The 22,211-nt window shown below is 35.9% G+C and overlaps 1 protein-coding gene across 1 annotated transcript; it reads right to left on the reverse strand.

Moving 5' to 3' along the window:
* Nucleotides 1–1,389: 1,389 nt before the first annotated feature.
* Nucleotides 1,390–6,813, reverse strand: LOC129040943 (heterogeneous nuclear ribonucleoprotein A1-like). The gene is made up of 2 exons (XM_054495889.2): nt 5,085–6,813; nt 1,390–2,757 (listed from the first exon to the last, which is right to left on the reverse strand). The coding sequence occupies exons 1-2, from the start codon at nt 5,221–5,223 to the stop codon at nt 1,724–1,726; spliced, it is 1,173 nt and encodes a 390-aa protein (XP_054351864.1). The 5' UTR covers nt 5,224–6,813; the 3' UTR covers nt 1,390–1,723.
* Between the last annotated feature and the right edge of the window lie 15,398 nt (nt 6,814–22,211).

Below are 22,211 nucleotides of genomic sequence, written 5' to 3' on the forward strand. Positions count from 1 at the left end.
AACGATTCTATATCAATTTAATTTTCACTTTTAATTCACTATGAAAATTTTATGTGTAGATATAGGCCAAAATTTAGCCCCACATTTCGGACCTTTGCAAATTCTCAATTTTATTGGATTCTGCTAGTGAGGAGCTAGAATATTTAAGCAAGTATTTTAGAAGTATAGGGTAGCATATTCTGATAGTATTAATTTAAAGTACAAAAACATAGATAAGGAGAAAACGAGACCAATTTACTAGATGAAAAGTTATTTAGAATCAGGAAAATGGTTGTCTAATGGGTGATATTTCTCTAAGCTTTTAATACATTAAAACAAATTACTGTTGTGCAATTATCTCCAATTACTGAACTGTGTTTAAATTCTAGCTCTTTCTTGCGGGTCATTTTTACCACTGAAAAACAAATAAACAAAAAACTTTGAATCTCCTGTGGTAATTTGTGTTGCTGTAATTAGTCTTTAAAGATATTTGGAAGTAGCCTTCAGTTTCAGTTGCTATGGCCAAAAGTAAGAGTGAGTATTACCACATTTTATTCATGTGTTGGAAATTACAGGAAGTTTGACAAGAAGAGAAGGGTCTAATCATTAGAAAGTTGCTTGTTCAGACTATGTAGCAATTTAATCCTGTAGGCAGGGGGAGACATTTTGGTATTTTTAAGCAGAGAAGTGGCATAGTGAGATTTCAGCATTTTCACATATGAAAAATAAGCATAGAATTAAAAATGACTCCTTGATGTTCATGGTGTGCAGTTTTTTTAAATGGATGTTAGTGCCATTTAAAAATAAGAGGAAGTACAGTGGGGGAAACAGGATGAGATTGGCAGAACATGGTTTCAGCATTGAACTCTATGAGTCTGAGATGTTTTGAGGAGTATCTGGTAGGCAGTTTTATACATGGGTTTAGTATTCAGGCAAAATGAAAGTTGGGGATATTTTGTGGTTTCCGGCCTAGAGATGGCAGAAGCAATGTAGTAGGGAATGCAATGAACATAAACAGAAAGGGTGGTCAACTTGGTGCTAAAATTAGTGTATATCTTGATGTAAGTCAACATTAATTTCTCTCTATCCCAATGAGATGTCTCTAAGGTATTTAAGAGCTTAAAGTTGATGAATTTCCATTTTTTTATCAGAAACTAAATTTATTAAGGACTAAATCTTTATTCTTAATATCTACTGCAATTTGTATCAACTAAAAAGTTAAAACTTTTACAAAACAAGTTTTCCTTAAATTATGATTTGTTATTGTAAGAACTAGTAAGAAAAAATTCCACCAAATGAAAGCATTTTCTAAAATTCATACCCCATGTACCTATTTTTAAATACAATTGGTAAATTGATAAAGCTCTATTTTCATTTTGAATGTTTATCTGTTTTATTTTTTATTTTTTTAAATAAAGACATTTATTCAGCATCACAATCAGACTATTACATTTAACAATCAACAGCATGGGTGCAAAAAAAAAAAAACTACATTAAAACCCTTTGTTCGAATGCTTTACACTTTCCACAGAATAGAAACTAAAATAACCTGTTATACCGTTAGTCACAAATATAGTCCTCGAGTTTTTTGCCCATACACATGAGTATGGGTCTAAAACATGTCTTCTTTGTAGCAGCTAGGCCCTGCCACCAGTGTGCTTGGCTGAGTTCACAAATCTCTTGTAACCTGTAGCTTCCCTGTCACTTCTCCGGCTCTCCTCTCCTGCTAAGCTTTGTTTACTAATTAAAATCTTCTGCCACTGCCATAGCTGCTGCTGCTGCTGCTGGAACTGCCACAGCCACCTTGGTTTTGTGGTTTTGCAAAGTATTGGCCTCCACCGCCACAGGGGCCAGAGCTTCTGCCTCCAAAATTTCCTCCCTTCATGGGTCCAAAATTTGAAGACTGATTGTTGTAATTGCCAAAATCATTGTAGCTTCCACCACCTCCAAAATTGCTTCCATCATTACCAAATCCATTATAGCCATCCCCACTGCCAACATATCCACCACCACCATGGCTGCCACCAAAGCCACCACGACCACTGAAGTTTCCTCCACGACCAAAGTTGTCATTCCCACTGAAACCACCTCCACGACCACCACTAAAGTTTCCAGAACCACTTCGACCTCTTTGGCTGGATGAAGTACTTGCCATCTCTTGCTTTGACAGGGCTTTCCTAACTTCACAGACGTGGCCATTCACAGTATGGTATTTCTGAATGACAGTCTTATCCACGGAGTCATGGTCGTCAAAGGTTACAAAGGCAAAGCCCCTTTTCTTGCCACTGCCTCGGTCAGTCATGATTTCAATCACTTCAATTTTTCCATACTGTTCAAAATAATCTCTTAGGTGATGTTCTTCAGTGTCTTTTTTAATGCCACCAACAAATATCTTTTTCACAGTTAAGTGGGCACCTGGTCTTTGAGAATCTTCTCTTGAGATAGCTCTCTTTGGTTCCACAACTCTTCCATCCACCTTGTGTGGCCTTGCATTCATGGCTGCATCCACCTCCTCCACAGTGGCATATGTGACAAACCCAAAGCCCCTGGAGCGCTTGGTGTTTGGATCTCTCATTACCACACAGTCCATGAGCGTTCCCCATTGCTCAAAATGGCTCCTCAGACTCTCATTGGTTGTTTCAAAGTTCAACCCTCCAATGAAGAGCTTCCTCAGCTGTTTGGGCTCTTTAGGAGACTCTGACTTAGACATGACGGCAGGGAGAAGAGAGACTTTAACGATGCTTCTTCGGCGGCGTCCACGGGCAGAAAGGTGTTCATCTGTTTTAAAGAAAACAATTACAAACTGATGTGTTTTTTTGTTGTTTTTTTGTTTTGTTTTGTTTTGTTTTTGTCAAATTGCTTTGACTTAGGTGGACTCAGTGCCATAAACTACACAGTTTCAGTCTGATAGACGGGGGCCCATAGAATTTGTAATAGATGGTTTCTTTAAGCACAGGGACTTTGAAGAGGTCTTTGAAGATAGCTTTAAAGATGTAAATTCATGGCACAGTAAAATAGTGACAGATTTCTCTGACAGCTTTTGGTTAAAAATATTTTAAATTTTTTTTCATAGTATTTTTCTGTTTTATTTATATTAAAGAGCACAAAGTCTTAGATATAGTCTTCTTGAAAAAATTCTATTAGAACTTTAAATCTCAGTGCTAAATGAGACCAAACCAAAATTATAATAGTTTCTCATCCATTTTCTACTAGTATCTATTGTCTCAAAAATGTAGCTGAATTAGGCATATTGGATATATTTACATATTTGATCTGTTAACAGCAAAATATTAAGTTGGTGCAAAAGTAATTGTGGTTTTGCCACTAAAAGTAATGGCAATAACCTCAATTACTTTTACACCAACTTAATAATAAAGTTAATTTCTGTCATTGACTTAAATAGTAACAGTAAAATGCATTATGTATTTTAAAAAATAAAACACTGATATATGAGAATTTTGATTTGAATTTGAACCCAAAATGATACATGTAACTTGATAAACAGAAATCAACTCTTTTGGACCAGCTTCTCAGAAACAAACATTTCTAGTCATTAATAAAACTTAGAGCTCTTTGCTTTGTGATTACATAAAAACAACAAACAACAAATAACAAACAAAAATCATCTCTTTTGGTTACTTAATATTCATATAGCATCATTTCATATAAGTATACAAATAATTTAACAAAAATATAAAAATTAATATATTTCTGTATGTAGAGAGTTAACTGAGATTTATATGATATAGATGTATATCTATGCAATCTAAGAAGGAATATCACACTGCCTAGACAATTCTTCTCTATTTTCCATTTACTCTAACCAAGAGAGTGAATAACATAGAGAAGTATTTTGTGACATCTCTTGCCAAGACGGCAAATTAGATAAAGTTCTGATTTATCCCTCCCAATTAACCCTAAAGAAACGCTAAAGACAATGTCAACAGGATGGTGTGAAGGGTGATAGTAGCCAAAGGAAAATAAAAGTGTTCAATTCTTATTTTACAAGTGAGGAAACATAGATACTAATAAGTGTAAGAAATCATAACAGTGAATACATGTATGTCTTAAGGACAACCGCTATAGAAATAAAGTAATAATAACGTCATTTAAACCAATGGAAGAGAACTATTTTTATCCAGGAAAAAGCAGGAGAACAAAAGAAAGGAATGAGGGTGGATCATATGTATCAAATACGAAACAACAGAATGGAAATGTGACCTAATATGATACGTAGAACAAATGGAAAAAAAACATTATATTTATTAATTAAAAGACAAAGAATTCAGATAGGCTTAAAAAATTCTAACAAGTTATGAATAATAAACATAAAACAAAAAGATACAGAAATAATGAAGACAAATATATATTAAAAATACTGAGCAAAGAGTCCATAGGGATCATGGCAGACAGGAGGCAAGACTAGATTGCAGCTCCAACTGGGATGGGCAGAGCAGTGTGTGGAGGCTTATATCATGAATTTTTGCTCCAGTATGAATGCAGATATAAATCAGCAAGTCTGAGAGGACTCACAGAGCCCCTGAAGGAAGTGGATTGTTCCTGCAGGACCTGGGAGACACCCCAAATACCATGAGTGCCCAAAATGTGGAAGTGGGAAAGGGGGATCATCCATCCTTGAACACACCCCTCCACTGAGGAAACTGAGGGCCTAGATTATGAGAGAAAATTTTGACCTTACTTGGAGCTGAGTCAATTTAGAGAGCCGAGTGAAATACAGAGGTAGAGGAAGCAGCAGAAAAAGCCCTGGGAGCTCACTGGGTTCCCTAGTAAGCCATTTTTGCCTGGCCTTACAGGGGTCCTTTGGGACAGCAGACAGAGGCACTGGAAAAAGGCCACGGGGAGAAGGAAATCTCCAGCTGAGCTTTGTAACAGTTTGAATTGATCAAGAGGCCTCCTGGCCAGAACTCAGGAGAGGGAGTGAATTCAGTGTACAGACTCCACAGGCAGGGGAAGAAGGAAAGCCATATTTGGTTTTGCAGCTGGGATGTGGGTAGCCTGGGGCAAGTTCTCAGCACAGCTTGCCCACTGACTGGAAACAGACTGGGTGCTGTTGGGGATGGGGCATGGTGGGAGTGAGACCGGACCTTCGGATTGCATGGGAGCTGGGTGAGGCCTGTGACTGCCGGCTTTGCCCCACTTTCCTGACAACCAGCATGACACAGTAGAAGCAGTCATAATCCTCCTAGGAACATAACTCCATTGACCTGGGAACCTCACCCCCATATCCCACAGCAGCTGCAGCAAGACCTGCCCAAGGAGAATCTGAGCTCAGATATGCCTAGCCCTGCTCCCACCTGATGGTCCTTCCCTACCCACCCTGGTAACTGGAGACAAAGGGCATAAGCATATACTCTTGGGAGTTCTAGGGCTCTGCCCACCACTAGTTCCACTCCATACTACGACAGCTGATGCTTCTGAGAAAGCTGCAGCTCCTGGCAGGGGGACAATCAGCACAAAAATAGTGCATTAAACCACCAAAGTTAAGAACCGTCATGGAGTCCATTTCACCCCCCTGCCACCTCCACCAGAACAGTTGCTGGTATCCATGGTAGAGAGAGCCACAGACAGATCACATCACAGAACTCTGTGCAGACAATCCCCAGTATCAGCACAGAGCCTGGTAGACTTGCTGGGTGGCTAGATCCAGAAGAGAGAATTTCTACAGCTCAGTTCTCAGGAAGCCACATCCACAGGAAAAGGGGGAGAATACTACATCAAGGGGACACCCTGTGGGACAAAAGAATCTGAACAACAGCCTTCGGCTCTAGATCTCTCCTCTGATAGAGCCTACCCAAGTGAGAAGGAACCAGAAACCAACTCTGGTAATATGATAAGGTTCTTTAACACCTCCAAAAAATCACACTAGTTCACCAGGAATGGACCCAAACCAAGAAAAAAATCCCTGATTTACCTAAAAAAGAATTCAGTAGGTTAGTTTTTAAGCTAATCAAGGAGGCACCAGAGAAAGTCAAAGCTCAATGTAAGGAAATCCAAAAAAACGATACAATAAGTGAAGGGAGAAATATTCAAGGAAATAGCATAAATAATAAACAATAAAAACTTCAGGAAACAATGGACACACTTACAGAAATGCAAAATTCTCTGGAAAGTCTCAGCAATAGAATTGAATAAGTAGAAGAAAGAAATTCAGAGCTCAAAGACAAGGTCTTTGAATTAACCCAATCCAACAAAGACAAAGAAAAAAGAATAAGAAAATTGAAAGAAGCCTCCAAGAAGTCTTGGATTATGTTAAACGATCAAACCGAAGAATAATTGGTGTTCCTGAGGAAGAAGAGAAATCTAAAAGTTTGGAAAACATATTTGAGAAAATAATCAAGGAAAACTTCCCTGGCCTTGCTGGAGACCTAGACATCCAAATACAATAAACACAAAGAACGCCTGGGAAATTCATTGCAAAAAGACCATTATCTAGGCACATTGTCATCAGGTTATCTAAGGTTAAGGTGAAGGAAAGAATCTTAAGAGCTGTGAGACAAAAGCATCAGGTAACATATAAAAAAAAAAAAACCTATTAGATAAACAGCAGATTTCTCAGTTGAAGCCCTATAAGCTAGAAGGGATTGGAGCCCCATCCTCAGGCTCCTCAAACAAAACAATTAGCCAAGAATTTTGTATCTAGAGAAACTAAGCTTCATATATGAAGTATACAGTATTTTTCAGACAAACAAATGCTCAGAGAATTTGCCACTAACAAGCCACTACTACAAGACCTGCTAAAAGGAGCTCTACATCTTGAAACAAATCCTGGAAACACATCAAAACAGAAGCTTTTTAAAGCATAAATTTCCCAGGACCTAGAAAAAAATACAATTTAAAAAACAAAAACAAAAAACCAAGGTACACAGGCAACGAATAGCATAGTAGATTAAATGGTACTTCACATCTCAATACTGACATTGAATGTAAATGGCCTAAATGCAACACTTAAAAGATGCAGAATGGCAGAATGGATAAGAATTCACCAACCAACTATCTGCTGCCTTCAAAAGACACACCTAAAACATAAGGACTCACACAAACTTAAGGTAAAGGGGTGGAAAAAGACATTTCAGGCAAATGGACACCAAAAGTGAGCTGGAGTAGCTATTCTTATATTAGACAAAACAAACTTTAAAGCAATGGCAGTTAAAAAAGACAAAGAGGGACATTATATAATGATAAATGGCCTTGTCCAACAGGAAAGTATCACAATTCTAAACATATATGCACCTAACACTGGAGCTCCCAAATTTATAAAACAATTACTAATAGACCTAAGAAATGAGATAGACAGCAACACAACAATAGTGGGGGACTTCAATACTTCACTTATAGCACTAGACAGGTCATCAAGACGGAAAGTCAACAATGAAACAATCGATTTAAACTACACTCCGGAACAAATGGGCTTAACAGTTATATACAGAACATTCCATCTAGCAACCACAGAATACACATTCTATTCAACAATGCATGGAACTTTCTCCAAGGCAGACCATGTGATAGGCCACAAAATGAGCCTTAATAAATTTAAGAAAATTGAGAATATATCAAGCACTCTCTCAGACCACAGTGGAATAAAACTGAAAATCAACTCCAAAAGGAACCTTCAAAGCTACACAAATACACAGAAATTAAATAACCTACTCCTGAATGATCATTGGGTCAAAAATGAAGTCAAGATGGAAATTTAAAAAATTCATCAAACTGAATGACAATAGTGACACAACCTATCAGAACCTCTGGGACACGGCAAAGGTGGTGCTAAGAGGAAATTTCATAGCCCTAAATGCCTACATTAAAAAGTCTGAAATAGCACAGACTATCTAAGGTCAAACCTCAAGGAAGTGGAGAAACAAGAACAAGCCAAACCCAAACCCAGCAAACGAAAGCAAATAACCAAGATCAGAGCAGAACTAAATGAAACTGAAGCAGAGCACAGAGGATTTTTAGGTCAGTGAAACTATTCTTATGATACTATAAGAATGGCTCCATGCCATTATACATTTGTCCCAACCCATAGAATATACAACACCAAGAGTAAACCCTAATGTAAACTATGGACTTTGGGTAATAATGATGTGTCAATGTAGGCTTACTGATTGTAATAAATGTACCATGGTGGTAGAGAACCTTGATAGTGGGAAAAGGCTATGCATGTGTGGGGATAGTAGAAAATCTTCGTACTTTCTACTAAATTTTGCTGCAAACCTAAAATGGCTTTAAATAATGAAGTGTTATTTAAAGGAAAAAAAATGCAGAGCAAAAATGAGCAAAAAATAATTTATATCTGACAAAATATGTTTTAGGTGAAGAAATATAAGCAACTTAGTGATTATATTTAAAGACATTTTTATCTGTTAAGCCAAACATTAAAGGTTGAAATGAGATAATTTTTAGAATAAAAAAAAAAGAGTAGAATATATACTTTTGAAATAATAGTTGCTGAAGCTAGCTTATGAATGCAGGGAACTTATTTTCTCCCTAATTCTGTGTATTTTTGAAGGTTTGCATAATAAGGAAGTTTGCAAATGTAAAGGGGCAAAAAATGGTATTAAATTCAGATGAGAGTCATAATAGAAAGCCAAAATACATCCACTTAAAATGCATATGTATTGAATATCACAAAATCTAAGCAATAACTGGATGATTCATTTAGGAAAAACTAAATGAATCAATAACTTTAATTTGCTGTTTTTAAAATTTATTTTAAATTCTGCGAAACAGGTGCAGAACATGCAGGTTTGTTACATAGGTATACATGTGCACTGGTAGTTTGCTGCACCCATCAACCCATCACCTATGCTTTAAGCCCCACATGCATTAGGTATTTGTCCTAATTCTCTCCCTTCACTTGTCCCTCACCTCCCAACAGGCCCCAGTGTGTGATGTTCCCCTCACTGTGTCCATGTGTTCCTATTGTTCAACTCCCATTTATGAGTGACAACATGTGGTGTTTGATTTTCTGTTCCTGTGTTAGTTTACCAAGAATGGTGTTTTCCAGCTTCATCCATGTCCCTGCAAAGGATATGAACTCATTATTTTTCATGGCTGCATAGTATTCCACGATGTATATGTGCTACATTTTCTTTATCCAGTCTATCACTGATGGGCATTTGGGTGGGTTCCAAGTCTTTGCTATTGTAATTAGTGCTGCAATAAACACATGTATGCATGTGTCTTTATGGTAGAGTGATTTATAATCCTTTGGGTATATACCCAGTATGGAGATTACTTGGTCAAATGGTATTCCTGGTTCTAGATCCTTGAGGAATCCCCACACTGTCTTCTACAATAGTTGAACTAATTTACACTCCCACCAACGGTGTAAAAGTGTTCCTATTTCTCCTAGTTGGCTATTTTAATACATTATTCCTGGGAGCTGATAGTACAAGTAGCAAAAGAATAAGTGAAGAATACAGTAACATATATATAATACTGTAACAACACATTCATAAGAGAGGTAATTTGCATTTTGAAGCAAATATAAAAGATTCACAAAAATAGATCAATTATTAGCCTATAAGATTTTTTATTTTTTAGTTTAAGCTAAAAAGGGAATTTGTTATATGCATAATAAGACACAAAGACAAGGATGTGGCTGGATCCCAGAAATAACTAGAAGGAGCAATCTGAATTCCATTAAGTTTCTTTTTAATCTCTGCTTTTTTCTACTTCTCCTTCACTCTCATCACTAGACATAGCTTCTATTTCTTTTTTTATTTTTTTAACTTTTATTTTAAGTTCAAGGGTACAAATACAGTTTTGTTACATAGCTAACTTTGTGTCATGGGGGTTCGTCATACAGATTATTTCATCATCAGATATTAAGCCCAGTACCCATTAGTTATTTTTTTTCTGATCCTCTCCCTCCCCCCAACCCTCTACCCTGTGAAATGTCCTAGTGTTTGTTGTTCCCCTCTGTGTCCATGTGTTCTCATCATTTACCTCCCAATTATAAGTGAGAATCACTTGAACCTGAGAGGCAGAGTTTGCAGTGAGCATCATGCCACTGCACTCTAGCCTGAGCAACAGAGCAAGAGTCTGTCTCAAAAAAATAAAAAATAGCTAACAGAAGCAAATATTGTAAAACTGTTTGGCAAAATCTGCAAAGGCTGACCATGACATATCTTATAACTCATCAATACTACTCCTAGCACAGCCCCTACAGAAAGGTATACTTGAATTTTAAAAATACACTGACAAGTATGTTGACAGCAGCACTATTAATCGTCAAAAGTTGGAAATATCCCAAATTTCTTTCTATTGCTGAATGAGTAATTAAATTATAGTACATTCATGCAAATGGAATTTCAGACAGGAATGAGAATTAGTAAACTTTAACTGCATACAAATGGACCCATCTCAAAATATAAGGGTTGAAAAAAAAAGTGAGGAACAAAAATAAACACTTTATGATTCCATTCATATAAAGAAATGATAGGCAAAAGTAATCTCTAGTCAACATAGTGGTTTCTCTCAGGGAAAGGGAAATAACAAGAAGAGAATAAGGGCTTCTGGGATTCTAAGAATGTTGTTTCACTATCTGGAAGACAGATGCAGAAGTGAGTTTAATTTATGACAATTTTGAGTTTTGCATTACATATCAATTGATAAATACTTAATAGTTGAATAAAATATACATTAAACATGACAAATAATAATTTGATTAAGTAAGGATTTATCCCAGAAAGCTAGTATAGTTAAATAACAAAAGAATCTATAACTCTGTGAACATATTAAAAGCCATTGAACTGTACAATTTAAACAAGTAAATTGTATAGTACATGAATTATATCCCAATAAAATTAAAAAAAAAAAGAATTGATAAATGCAATTTACCAGTGACTACACAGAATTAAACCTAGCTATTATCCTAATTGGAAAAAAAAACTTTTGATAGAGATTAACAATGATTTTTTACTTAATTTTTAAGCCAATTCTAAGTAGAAAAAAAACCTGTAAAGTGGCAAAGGTTATAAATCAAATGTATAAAGCAAATATATGGACAAAATTTTGTTAAATTCCTTTTAGATTCAGGAACAAAACAGGGATGCCCATTATCAATGCTACTGTTTAACATAGTACTGAGAGTCCTGTTCAATATTAAAAGAAAGATAAGTAGGCAATAATTAAAAGGATTGGAAAAGAAGTGATAAATGCATCATTATTGATAGATTATATGTTTATCTTCTAATGGGGAAAATTAGTCAACAAAGTCTATTAATATAAATACAAAATTAACCTAAAATCTATAGCATTTATTTAAAACAGAATTAACAAATAAAATTATATACCAAATTAAAAATAAATTCTAATCACACGATAATATGGTTTGGCTCAGTGTCCCCACCCAAATCTCATCTCAATTGTAATCCCCACATGTCAAGGAAGGGACCTGGTGGGAGGTGACTGGATCATGGTGGGTGGTTTCCCTCATGCTGTTCTCATGATAGTGAGGGAGTTATCATGAGAGCTGATGGTTTTAAAAGTGTTTGGCATTTCCCCCCTCCTCCTCTCTCTCTCTCCTATCACCATGTAAGATGTGCCTTGCTTCCTCTTCACCTTCCACAATTATTGTAAATTTCCTGAGGCCTCCCAGCCATGTGGAACTGTGAGCCAATTAAACCTCTTTCCTTTATAAATTACCCAGTCTCCGGTAGCATCTTTATAGCAATGTGAGAATGGACTAAAATGCAAAAATAACAAAAATTATAAAACGTCTTGGATTTAACCAAGAATGCATACACTTTCTATGGAGTAAACATTAAAACTTTAATTGGAATATGATCTGAACAAATGTAGAGATATTCCATGCTAGGATGGAACAAGCTAATATTAATATTATAATAAAAGATTTTAAGTTTTTCCAAATCAGATGATAAATTGATGTAGAGATATCCTATGCTAGGATGGAACAAGCTAATATTAATATTATAATAAAAGATTTTAAGTTTTTCCAAATCAGATGATAAATTGAGTGTAATTCCAATCAAAATTATTACAGAACATTCACACTGTGGTTTATTGATTCACAAAGAACTAATCTATGAAAGGTAAGTGAAAAAGAACAGTATATTTTTACTTAATAATGAAATGATTGAAATATCCAACCTATTATCATTTTATACATTAACAATGTATGCCTATAAAGCCGAAACACTCATGTTCACAAATATATTCATTAAACTTCAAAATATACAAATTTAACATAAATAAATGATAGCTTAAGGAGAGAGAGGAAATTAAAAGTGGAGTACCTGCCATAAAACCCCAGGAATTGGGCAGCATGCTCTGCCCCTCTGCTCAGTACCTGAAATTCAAGCACACTTCTAGGGCTTGTACATTTCTGTTTCTTGAGTCTAGTAATCCACGATGTTATTAAAGAAAAACCAGACCTGGAAAATGGTTAAAGCAATAAAAATAGATTTTATTAAGGAATTACTGCAGTAGTGGAAAAGAGACCTTAGTATAGAGCTGGGCTCAATTCTGAATACGACATGGACAAGTGGAGTTTTGTAGCCAAAGAGCCACACGGGAGGCCAGTGGATGGAAAATCACTAAGAGGAAACATCAGGGTAAGTGGCAGTTTCTGGTTAAACTGCCTTGACAGTATTCCTGCTGAAGGCAGGCCAGGTGATCAGATATTACCTGGGGGATGCTGGGAATGAGGAATTTGATTAGATATCTAGGGGGATAAAATATCAAGGGTGAGTGATCCTAGGTACATTGACTAGATAGGATTCTTGCTAAAACTCGGCAATGCAGGCCCAACAAGGATAGACACTAAAGCCCAAGGTAAAAGCCTAGTTGAGAGGAGGGATTAGAAAGCTTGATTAAAGTTTGATCAAGGAGAGTCTTCCTCAGTGTGGCACTCCCAGGCCCAAAAGGGAAGTCAGTGATGGAGGATGGAATACAGAGGTGTAGCCTGGGGTATTCACATGCATTTGCTTGAGGCTGGTTGTGGTTCAGGGAGCAGAGAGAAGTTATGAACCTGAAGCCTGAGGTCTCCATTTATACTCTTGCCCCAGCCCAACAAATATAGTGGGCTAGGCTAAGAGAGTGGATTTGCACAAACCAATGATAATAATGTGAGATGAACTGTGGGCTATAATCAACTCAAGCCTCTGTAACTGTGGTTTTAAAGGGAGAGAAATAGCAATGCAGTTTGTGCAGATCCACAGGAGAGAGGACCGCTACTGAGCTACTTGTTCGCGGGGGCACCTGCTCCCTTGTGGACACAGATCTCACCGCAGATGCTACTGCACAAAGAGGGATCTTTCCGGTGAGGGTACCCACAGTCCAGAATTCCTAAGTGACTACTACTTAGACCACTATATTTTCCATTGGAATTTTACTTTCATTTTAGTTAATTTTGGAGTGAAATAGTCTCACATGGACTTTTCCAGGATACTTACTGGCAACAGTCTCAAATATAGCTTCTTGGAAAAAAATGTGTTATGACTTTCAAACCTGGGAACATAATAAAAATTAAAGAAGTTATTAATATCCACCAATTATTGAATGCATACTATGTGCCAGCTACTTTGCAGATATAATCTCATTTAGTATTCAAAACCACCCTTAGACATAGGAATTATTAGCCCCATTTTTTAGAAGCAGCAGCTAAGACTGGCAGAGAATAAATGTGTGGCTTAACATTATTACAGCTATCACAAAGCTGGTAAATAACAGAACCAAAATACACATCTGGGCTATCTGATCTAAATTCCAAGTTGTTAACAATAATAATACTGTCTTTTGGCCCACTAGTAAATTGGAAATGTCAGTAATAAGTATTCTTACTACTGCTAAATGGATATTTAATTTTGTTTTTGTTAATAGGTTATAATTATAGAAGCTAGTATTTATGTAATGTAAAATATTAATTCATTCACAATCTAATAAATACAATTTTAATTTACATTTATTAATGAAAAAAACTTAGAATTCCAAATTAGATTAATTATCCAAGGATATTTTATTTTACACATACTAATATAACACATAGTTTGTGTCAGTTCTAAGTGTGTTAAGAATATTAGCAAATTTAATTCCTACAACCTCTTTTAAATCAGCACCATTTTTATCTAGATTTCACAGACGAGGAAAATGAGGCGCAGAGAGGTTAAATATCTTGTCTGAGGCCACATGGGAACAAAGATAGGACTTGAACCCAAATTGGGTTATTCTAACATTTATTCTCTATTGGTTTAGGCTGCAAATCGACAAAGCAAGCCCTGACTTTCAAGTCCAACCCTTAAACTCTGTTATAAGAATACCTATGTTATTTCACCACAGTCAAGAAATTGTTAATAGTACTCTACTTAGTTTTTCATTCACATTTGTGAAGTCAAAGTCCTTTTATTTCCATAAACATTTAGTTACTTTTCTGTTTTAACATTAGTCTTTCAGCTAAGACCAATTGCCGTTTTTGGAATGAGTACCAAATAAATATCAAATAAAGGCTCTTTGCTAAGTTTGAGGATGGTCTGTTTGTCAAATATTGTTCTGCTGCCTAGAAGTGAAGAGTGATAGTGTCTAGAAGTTAAGTAAATTATGACTCCATTCTAAGAGGCATATTAGACAGAACCACCTCTCCTGGAGGTTTAGAGGACTAAATTACACTTTCCATTTTGGCATAGATCACTTTCACCCCAGGAAGCCAAGTTTGTAATCAGGACATATGTTAGGTAACACTATTAGTAGGAGCAGGCTGTACTTTTTTCCAGAACAGCATTTGTATATTCTGAACTGACCAAAGTGCAGGACAGATTATATTCCATTGATCACACACCAAAGAGTGAATCCTAGAAGAGAATCACAGGTAATTAATATAATGTGTATTTAGAAAAACAATGAACTAGAGAGAACATCTTGTTCTAAGACTGACTTATGAGGAACAAAAATTGAAAAAGACATGATATGAGATGGTTATTAATGTTATAAATAATATTTTATGCTTTCTTCCAAATTATCTCCTGTCCATTTTTCTTAAAATTTGACAATGACTTGTGTGAACAAACTGTGGATTAATACATACTGCACAATTATCCAATATTACAAGAAAGACTGAAGCTTCCCAGAGAGGCTTGTCAAACTGTATCTTTACTTCCCTCTTAGACCTCTTTGTGGAAAGTTCTCATATCACTGTTGAAGTGGAGATATCCCTAAAGCAACAGGATCAGAAATATTTCCATTAGAATAATAATCTTTTTAGAAGCAGAATCTAAACTCTTCAGATTCTGTGTGTGTATGTGTGTTCATAGGCAATCTTTACTCATCATTCTGACTTTTTCTGCTTTGAAGATATGGGAAGAAAGAATTGAATCCGGCCAGGGAAAAGAAAGCAAAAAGTGTATGAGAAAACCCATGCTTTTCTATGAGAATCTTGGTATGCTAAGAGGTTGGCAGAGGTTTATCTCTACCTCTTCCTGGCATAATTTTCCACAAGATTTCAATAGTTCCTTCCAGCTTAGTCAAATTATACAGTATATTTCCTGGCCATGTCTCCACAAATTAGCAAGTCACAAATGTTCAACAACCTACTTACACACGCCATCTTAGTTTATTCAGGCTGCTATAACAAAATACTATAGAATGGATGGCTTATAAATAAAATAAATTTATTTTTCACAATTCTGGAGGCTAAGAAGTCCAAAATCAAGGTGCCAGCAGATTTGTGTCTGGTGAGGGCCTGCTTCCTGGCTCATACACAGCTATCTTCTCACTATAACCTAACATGGCAAAGGACAAGGGAATTTTTCAAGGCCTCTTGTATAAAGACACTAATCCCATTTATGAGGGCTGCTCCCTCATAACCCACCCCCAAAAGCACCACCTCCAAATACCATCACATCAGATATTAGGTCTCAACATAGGAATTTTTGGGGGATGCAAATCTTCAGATTATGGCCCATGCCCTTCCTGGGTAGACATGAATACCTGCACTGAATAGTGGGTATCAATTACATGTTTAGTTGCACATTGTGCCCATATATACACACATAACATGTGTATATCTGATAATAATATTAAAAGTAGAAGGGAAGACCAGTAAACACAGCAAGGGGATTGGGATAAGAAAGAAAAGAAAATTGAATTGGTAAAACAAATAGTAGTAGAGATTGCAGCTAGAAAATGGACAGGGAATAAAACCTGGATAAGAAGCCAAGTTAAAGACCAGAAAGAAGGCAAAATGAGAGGTCTGAATGATGATACTCAACTTCTGAGACTGACATATGCACAATGTAAACATCAGAATCTGGTATTTTGGACAGTGACATGGGGAGAATTATATGAATTATTGTGGACTTATGGTGTATAGAGATTTTAATCCGGAGAAAGAAATGGTTGTCAGCTTGAAGAACCCTAGGGAAAATAGAGATGAAAGCCAACATGTAAGTGAAATGATGGTGTTTCTCACATCTACATGACGGGTTGGAGAACTGTGTTAAAGGCAGGAAAGGAAACAAAGATCAGGGCTTCAACCAAGTGGACAGATGGAGGCACTCATTCCTCTCTCCTTTGTTACTGTTAGATTGGACAGTTGTTTTTAATTCCTCAAAGAACTGGGTTGCAGCCTGAATGATATCAAAGCGTGGACCCACCCATCGAGTTATATTACCTTGAGTTTGCTTCTTTATATCAGGGAGAAAAGTTCCAACTAAGATGAAAATGTGAAGATTCCCGTGTTAGAGACTTAGAACTTTGTGCCTTTGAACTGTTTCAATAAATCATTCCACAAAGAATTTAGGATGTTTTCTTTCATTCTAAGTACACAGTTATATTTTAGCTTAGGAGAAAAGGCCTTAAACATAGTTCATATTAGGCTCTGAAAATTTGCCTCAAATTAGGCCAACTTCTGACCATAGTGCACTGAAAAAATGCAGCCATGACAAATAGTAAATATTCCTGTCAGTATTTAGTTCACTCCCCACTCTTTCTTAAGCCAAAAGTATACCTATTCTAATTGTGACCCAACACCAAACCAATCAGTCATTTTGTAGCTTAGCTAAGAGGTGTCTCCAAAGAGCATTCAAAAGATGCAGCCTTTCTGATCCAGATTCACTCTCAAAGATAGACTCAAAGACTTTGATCAACCGTCTGAGCTGGTAACAATTGGTAGGATATCAGCGGCAAAGTGGGTGCATCTCACATTTCTGCCCCTCCACCTACATATTCTCAGGATCCACAACCAGACATTTGACTGCCTTAAGGTGTAGGCCCGACAACATGTACAACCTTGCAGAAAGTCAAGCCAGGTACTCATGACACAAACTGAGAAACTTGGGAAAGAAATAGCTGTCCCAGTGAAAGAAAGGATCAATAGCCAACAAATACTGGGAACAAATTCACAGGAGTCACAATCCAAAGAACAAATTTTAGCAAATTATTTTTTCTTCAGTTAATCTAAATTTGAAAAAAAAAAAAGACAGAGGCTTTCCCCCACCCTTACTTGATTGAAACCTGCAGACAGAAATCTGGGACGCTGACTTTAATAAGAATTTATCTTGGGCTGGTGTTGTCAGAGGGTCCTAGATTTCTACTGCATCTGGAGCAAGTGAAGTGTCCCAGCTATCTCATTTTCATCATCAAAACTGTAGGAAAGGAAAAAATATTTTCCTCTACCCATCTTACATTCTCCAGCTGGGCTCTGTAAATTAGACTGGCCAAACACAGATTAAGGGTGTTTGGCCAGTCTAATTTACAAAGCCCCAGGCAAAAACAAATGGGACTTTATTTCCATGTGTATTTTGCTTATACATGGGAGTTCCCAGAGAAGAGTAGCTCTTCACTGTTAGCCTGGGACTTTGGGTTTTGTTAAGATAAATAAAGTGAAACATCACTAGAAAATTTCCTAGCACTAAATTTTCTTTTTCTGCCAAATAACTCAATTTTCAGTCAAGATTCTGCTTGTCAGGTGTAGTTTAGTCATCTCAATAGCATGATATGAAGATGTATTATAAACTCCCCTTTGACCAAAGAACCTTCTCTCCTACTCATCTGTTATGCTGGTTGACAACATTGTTATTAGAAATGGGTACAGTTGTTTTTTAAGGATAAAGTATTTCATCTCTTTTTAAAAAATACAAATATGCTTTTTTATTTTTCAAAGAAAAGAAAATATCTAGTGCAAAGTTATTCACTTTCTCCTTTATATATATTACACCTGTACTTATTATCTCTAAACCATGCCTTAGAATTTGAAGATAACTTTCTAATGGTGCTCTTGATCTCATCCACTTCAGCCTTCACCAGAACTTACTGCTGCAATCATTTTTTTTTCTATTTTCAATATCACTTCTTCCTTGCCTATACTCTTTTGCTATATCCCTTCCAATATCCTTTCTTTTACAGTAGTGTTTCAAGATAAAGGTACTACAAATTGCATCTTTCCTTATATTTCTTAAACCATGAAAAACTTAAGTTTTGCTAAGATAACCAGTGACCTAGGAGGTCTCAATTCCAACAGACACATTTTAGTTTTCTCTTTATTTATTGATGTACCACCTCTAGCACTGATGACTGACCTTCTTGAACTAATTTCACCTTCAAATTCTATGAAATGAGCTTTTCTTGGTTCTTTTTTGTTTTATCTTAAAAAAATAATATTTTTTGGCTGGGTGTGGTGACTCACACCTGTAATCCCAGCACTTTGGGAAGCCAAAGTGGGCGGATCACTTTAGGTCAGGATTTCGAGACCAGCCTGGCCAACAAGGAGAAATCCTGTCTCTACTAAAACTACAGAAATTAGCCGGATGCAGTAGTGGGCACCTGTAATCCCAGCTACTCAGGGGCCTAAGGCAGGAGACTCACTTGAGCTTGGGAGGTGGAGGCCACAGTGAACTGAGATCACACCACTGTACTCCAGCCTAGGTGACAGAGTAAAACTCTGTCTTAAAAAAAAAAAAAAATTGTTTACTTTGTCTAATACAAATTGTAAATATTTATATTTAAATGAGGTTTTGATATATGTATACATTGTAAAATGGCTAAATCAAGCTATTTTCATAACTTCACATACTGATGATTTACCATTATAGTGGAAATGTTTAAAATCTATTCTCTTAGCAATTTTCAAGTATACAATACATTGTTATTAACTATAGTCATCATGCTTTACAATAGGTCTCCTGAACATATCCCTCCTAACTCAAATTTTGTATCCTTGAACCAGCATCTCATCACCTCCCATGAACTCCCATCCCTGAGTAAACACCATTTTACTCTGATTCTATGAGTTTGACACTTTAGATTCTACATACAAGTGACATTATACAGTATTTTTCTTTTTTTGGCTTGGCTTATTTCACTTAGTATAATATTCTGTAGCTTCAAACATGTTATTGCAAATGAGAGGGTTTCCTTGTTTTTTAAGGCTGAATGGTACAGGTACACAAAATGGAATACTATATATTACTATAGATACTATATTATAGAACATGTACATATATACACATATACACATGATAGAATGCTATATTCTATAACTATAATCTATAATTATGTATGTGTGTATATATACATATATACATACATAAGTATATATGTACTTTATTCATTCATCATTGATAGAGACCTAGGTTGATTCTATACATAAGCTATTCTGAATAATGCTACAAGAAACATGGGAATACAGATATCTACAGATATCTCTTTGACATACTGATTTTATTTTCTTTGGATATACCTAGAAGTAAAATTGCTGGATCACATGGTTGTATGGTTGTTCTATTTTCAACAATTTGAAGAACATCCATACCATTTTTCATAATGCCTATACTATTACATTTCCACCAACAGTATGTGAGGGTTCCCTTTTCTCTATATCCTACCTTACCCATTATCTTCCATCATTTTAATATTAGACATTCTAACATGTGAGAGGAGATATCTCATTGTAGTTTTGATTTGTACTTCCCGGATGATTAATGATTTGGGGCATTTCTTCATTATACCAGTTCACTATTTATTTGTATGTTGTCTTTTGTGAAATGCCTATTCATGTCATTTGCCCATTTTTAATGTGATTCTTTGGGGTTTTTTTTTTTGTTAATTGGTTGAGTTCCTTATATATTCTATTTATTAATCCCTTTTCAGATGCATAGTTTGCAAATATTTTCTTCCATTGTGTAGGTTGTCTCTTCACTCTGTTGATTATTTCCTTTGTTATGCAGAAGGTTTCAGTTTGATATAATTTCATTTGTCTACTTTTGCTTTTGTTGCCTGTACTTTTGGGGTCAGTCAACTTATTTTTGCAGTTTCAGATCTTATGTTTAAGACTTTAAGTTGATTTTTGCACATGGGGTGAGATAAGAGTCCAATTTCATTTTTCTGCATATGGACATCATGTTTTCCTAACACCATTTACTGAGGAAACTGTCTTTCCCCATTGTGTGTTCTTGGCACCTTTGTTCAAGATCATCAATCTTTTGGTTATTCCTGCTTCCCTGGTATTCTCTTTGAAGATTTTGTTTTGCAGCATCTTTTTATCTTATCTATTTATTATATTTTGACATACCCCAAAGAGGTTTCTAGGTTACTTGAAGCTATATTACTTTGGTTGAAATCCAGGCCCTGCTATTTGACAGATATGTGACTTTGGAAAGTCATGTATTCTTTCTGTGGCCCACCTGTAAATTGGGAGTGACAACAATAATATAGTATGTACAATATAATTATTAGCTGTGACTGTTCTTTTGCACAGGCAATTTATTTCATGCCTTTAACTCTATCAGCAATTTCTACTCTAAAGATCCCCAAATAAGTATCTTATTCTGAATCTTCTCCTGAGTTCCAGACCCTTATGCTAAGATTTCGGTTATCTATTGTTTTCTGAATTTACCATTCACCACAGGTAACTTGACCAAATCTGAACACAAGATCTTATATTTCTTATTTTGGTGGATCACAACATCCAAAACTTTTTCTCCTATTTGGCCTCAAACTTGACATCAACTATCATTAATTTACTTTGATTAACTCTTATTTATTAACTCAAAGAAGAACCTAATCACTTTTTATGTCCTTCTTAATATCTCAATTATTATTGCCTTCGTATAGGCACCTCCACTTTTCTCCTAATTATTACTAAATTGTTATCACTTACTTTCTGATTTTCTCGACTCGTCTCTTGCCTCTCCAATCCATCCTTCACAGAGATGCCAGTGAAGTTTTTTAAAGGGAAAATCTAATGACTCTGCTGGTTTTCTTTAAGAAGCCTCCAATATTTCTTTATGATGTATAAACTTTAAACACTTCACATCATGGTAAACCTTCTGAGCTGGCTCCTTACTACCTTCCGGCCTTTTTTTTTTTTTTTTTTTTTAAGACAATGTCTTGCTATGTTGCCCAGGCTGGCCTTGAATTACTGGGCTCAAGCAATTCTCCTGCCTTAACCTCCCACCTCATCTTATGGTATTCACCCTCTCACTCCATCCTTTACACTTAAACAATAAATGAAGGTTTCCTTCTTTGCCTCCACATATGCTGTTTCCCTCATCTTGACTGACCCATATCTGTGTCTACACACACCATTAGGGTCTTGTGTTAAACACTACTTTTTGTGAATCCTGCCCTGAATCTTCCATCCATCAGTCTTGGGTTGCTTTTTACCTCCTCTTCTCCCAAAATATCTTTACTTGAATTATAATGAATCATTACTATTTATGTATTACATGTTTGAGAACTTGCTGACTTGCTATAATTTATTGGTACCCCCAAATCAATGCTCACAACCCTTTTGAAGTTCTCCACAGGCATATGGATAAGCTCTGCTCAGGCATCAGTTGTGCTGTTGGCCATGAGTTCAATGTTAACAAATCAACAATATATTTAAATAATGTATTTTAAAACAGAAACTCATATAGAACAGTTACGTATTGATTGGTTGACAAAAATATTGTGACTAGAGACTCAGGGGAACCTAAACCTGTGTTTGCCCTAGAAGCACTGGTTCAGTACTCATTAATTCGATGTTCACGGTGACTTTATAAAACATTACTACAGCCAGCAATAAGTATCAATTATATATTTGCTTTCATGTCTATGTGTATTTTTTTTTTATGGTTGTCACTCTATCCTTTCATATTGCCTATCTTCAGGGCCTGAACAATTCTTAAAAAATAGTAGATACCAAATACATGTTTACTGAATAAGTTGAATATATGCCAGGATTAGGGTGTATGAGAATATTATTCATTGTAGTG

Source organism: Pongo pygmaeus, chromosome 6 (assembly GCF_028885625.2).
Source record: "Pongo pygmaeus isolate AG05252 chromosome 6, NHGRI_mPonPyg2-v2.0_pri, whole genome shotgun sequence".
NCBI lineage: Eukaryota > Metazoa > Chordata > Mammalia > Primates > Hominidae > Pongo > Pongo pygmaeus.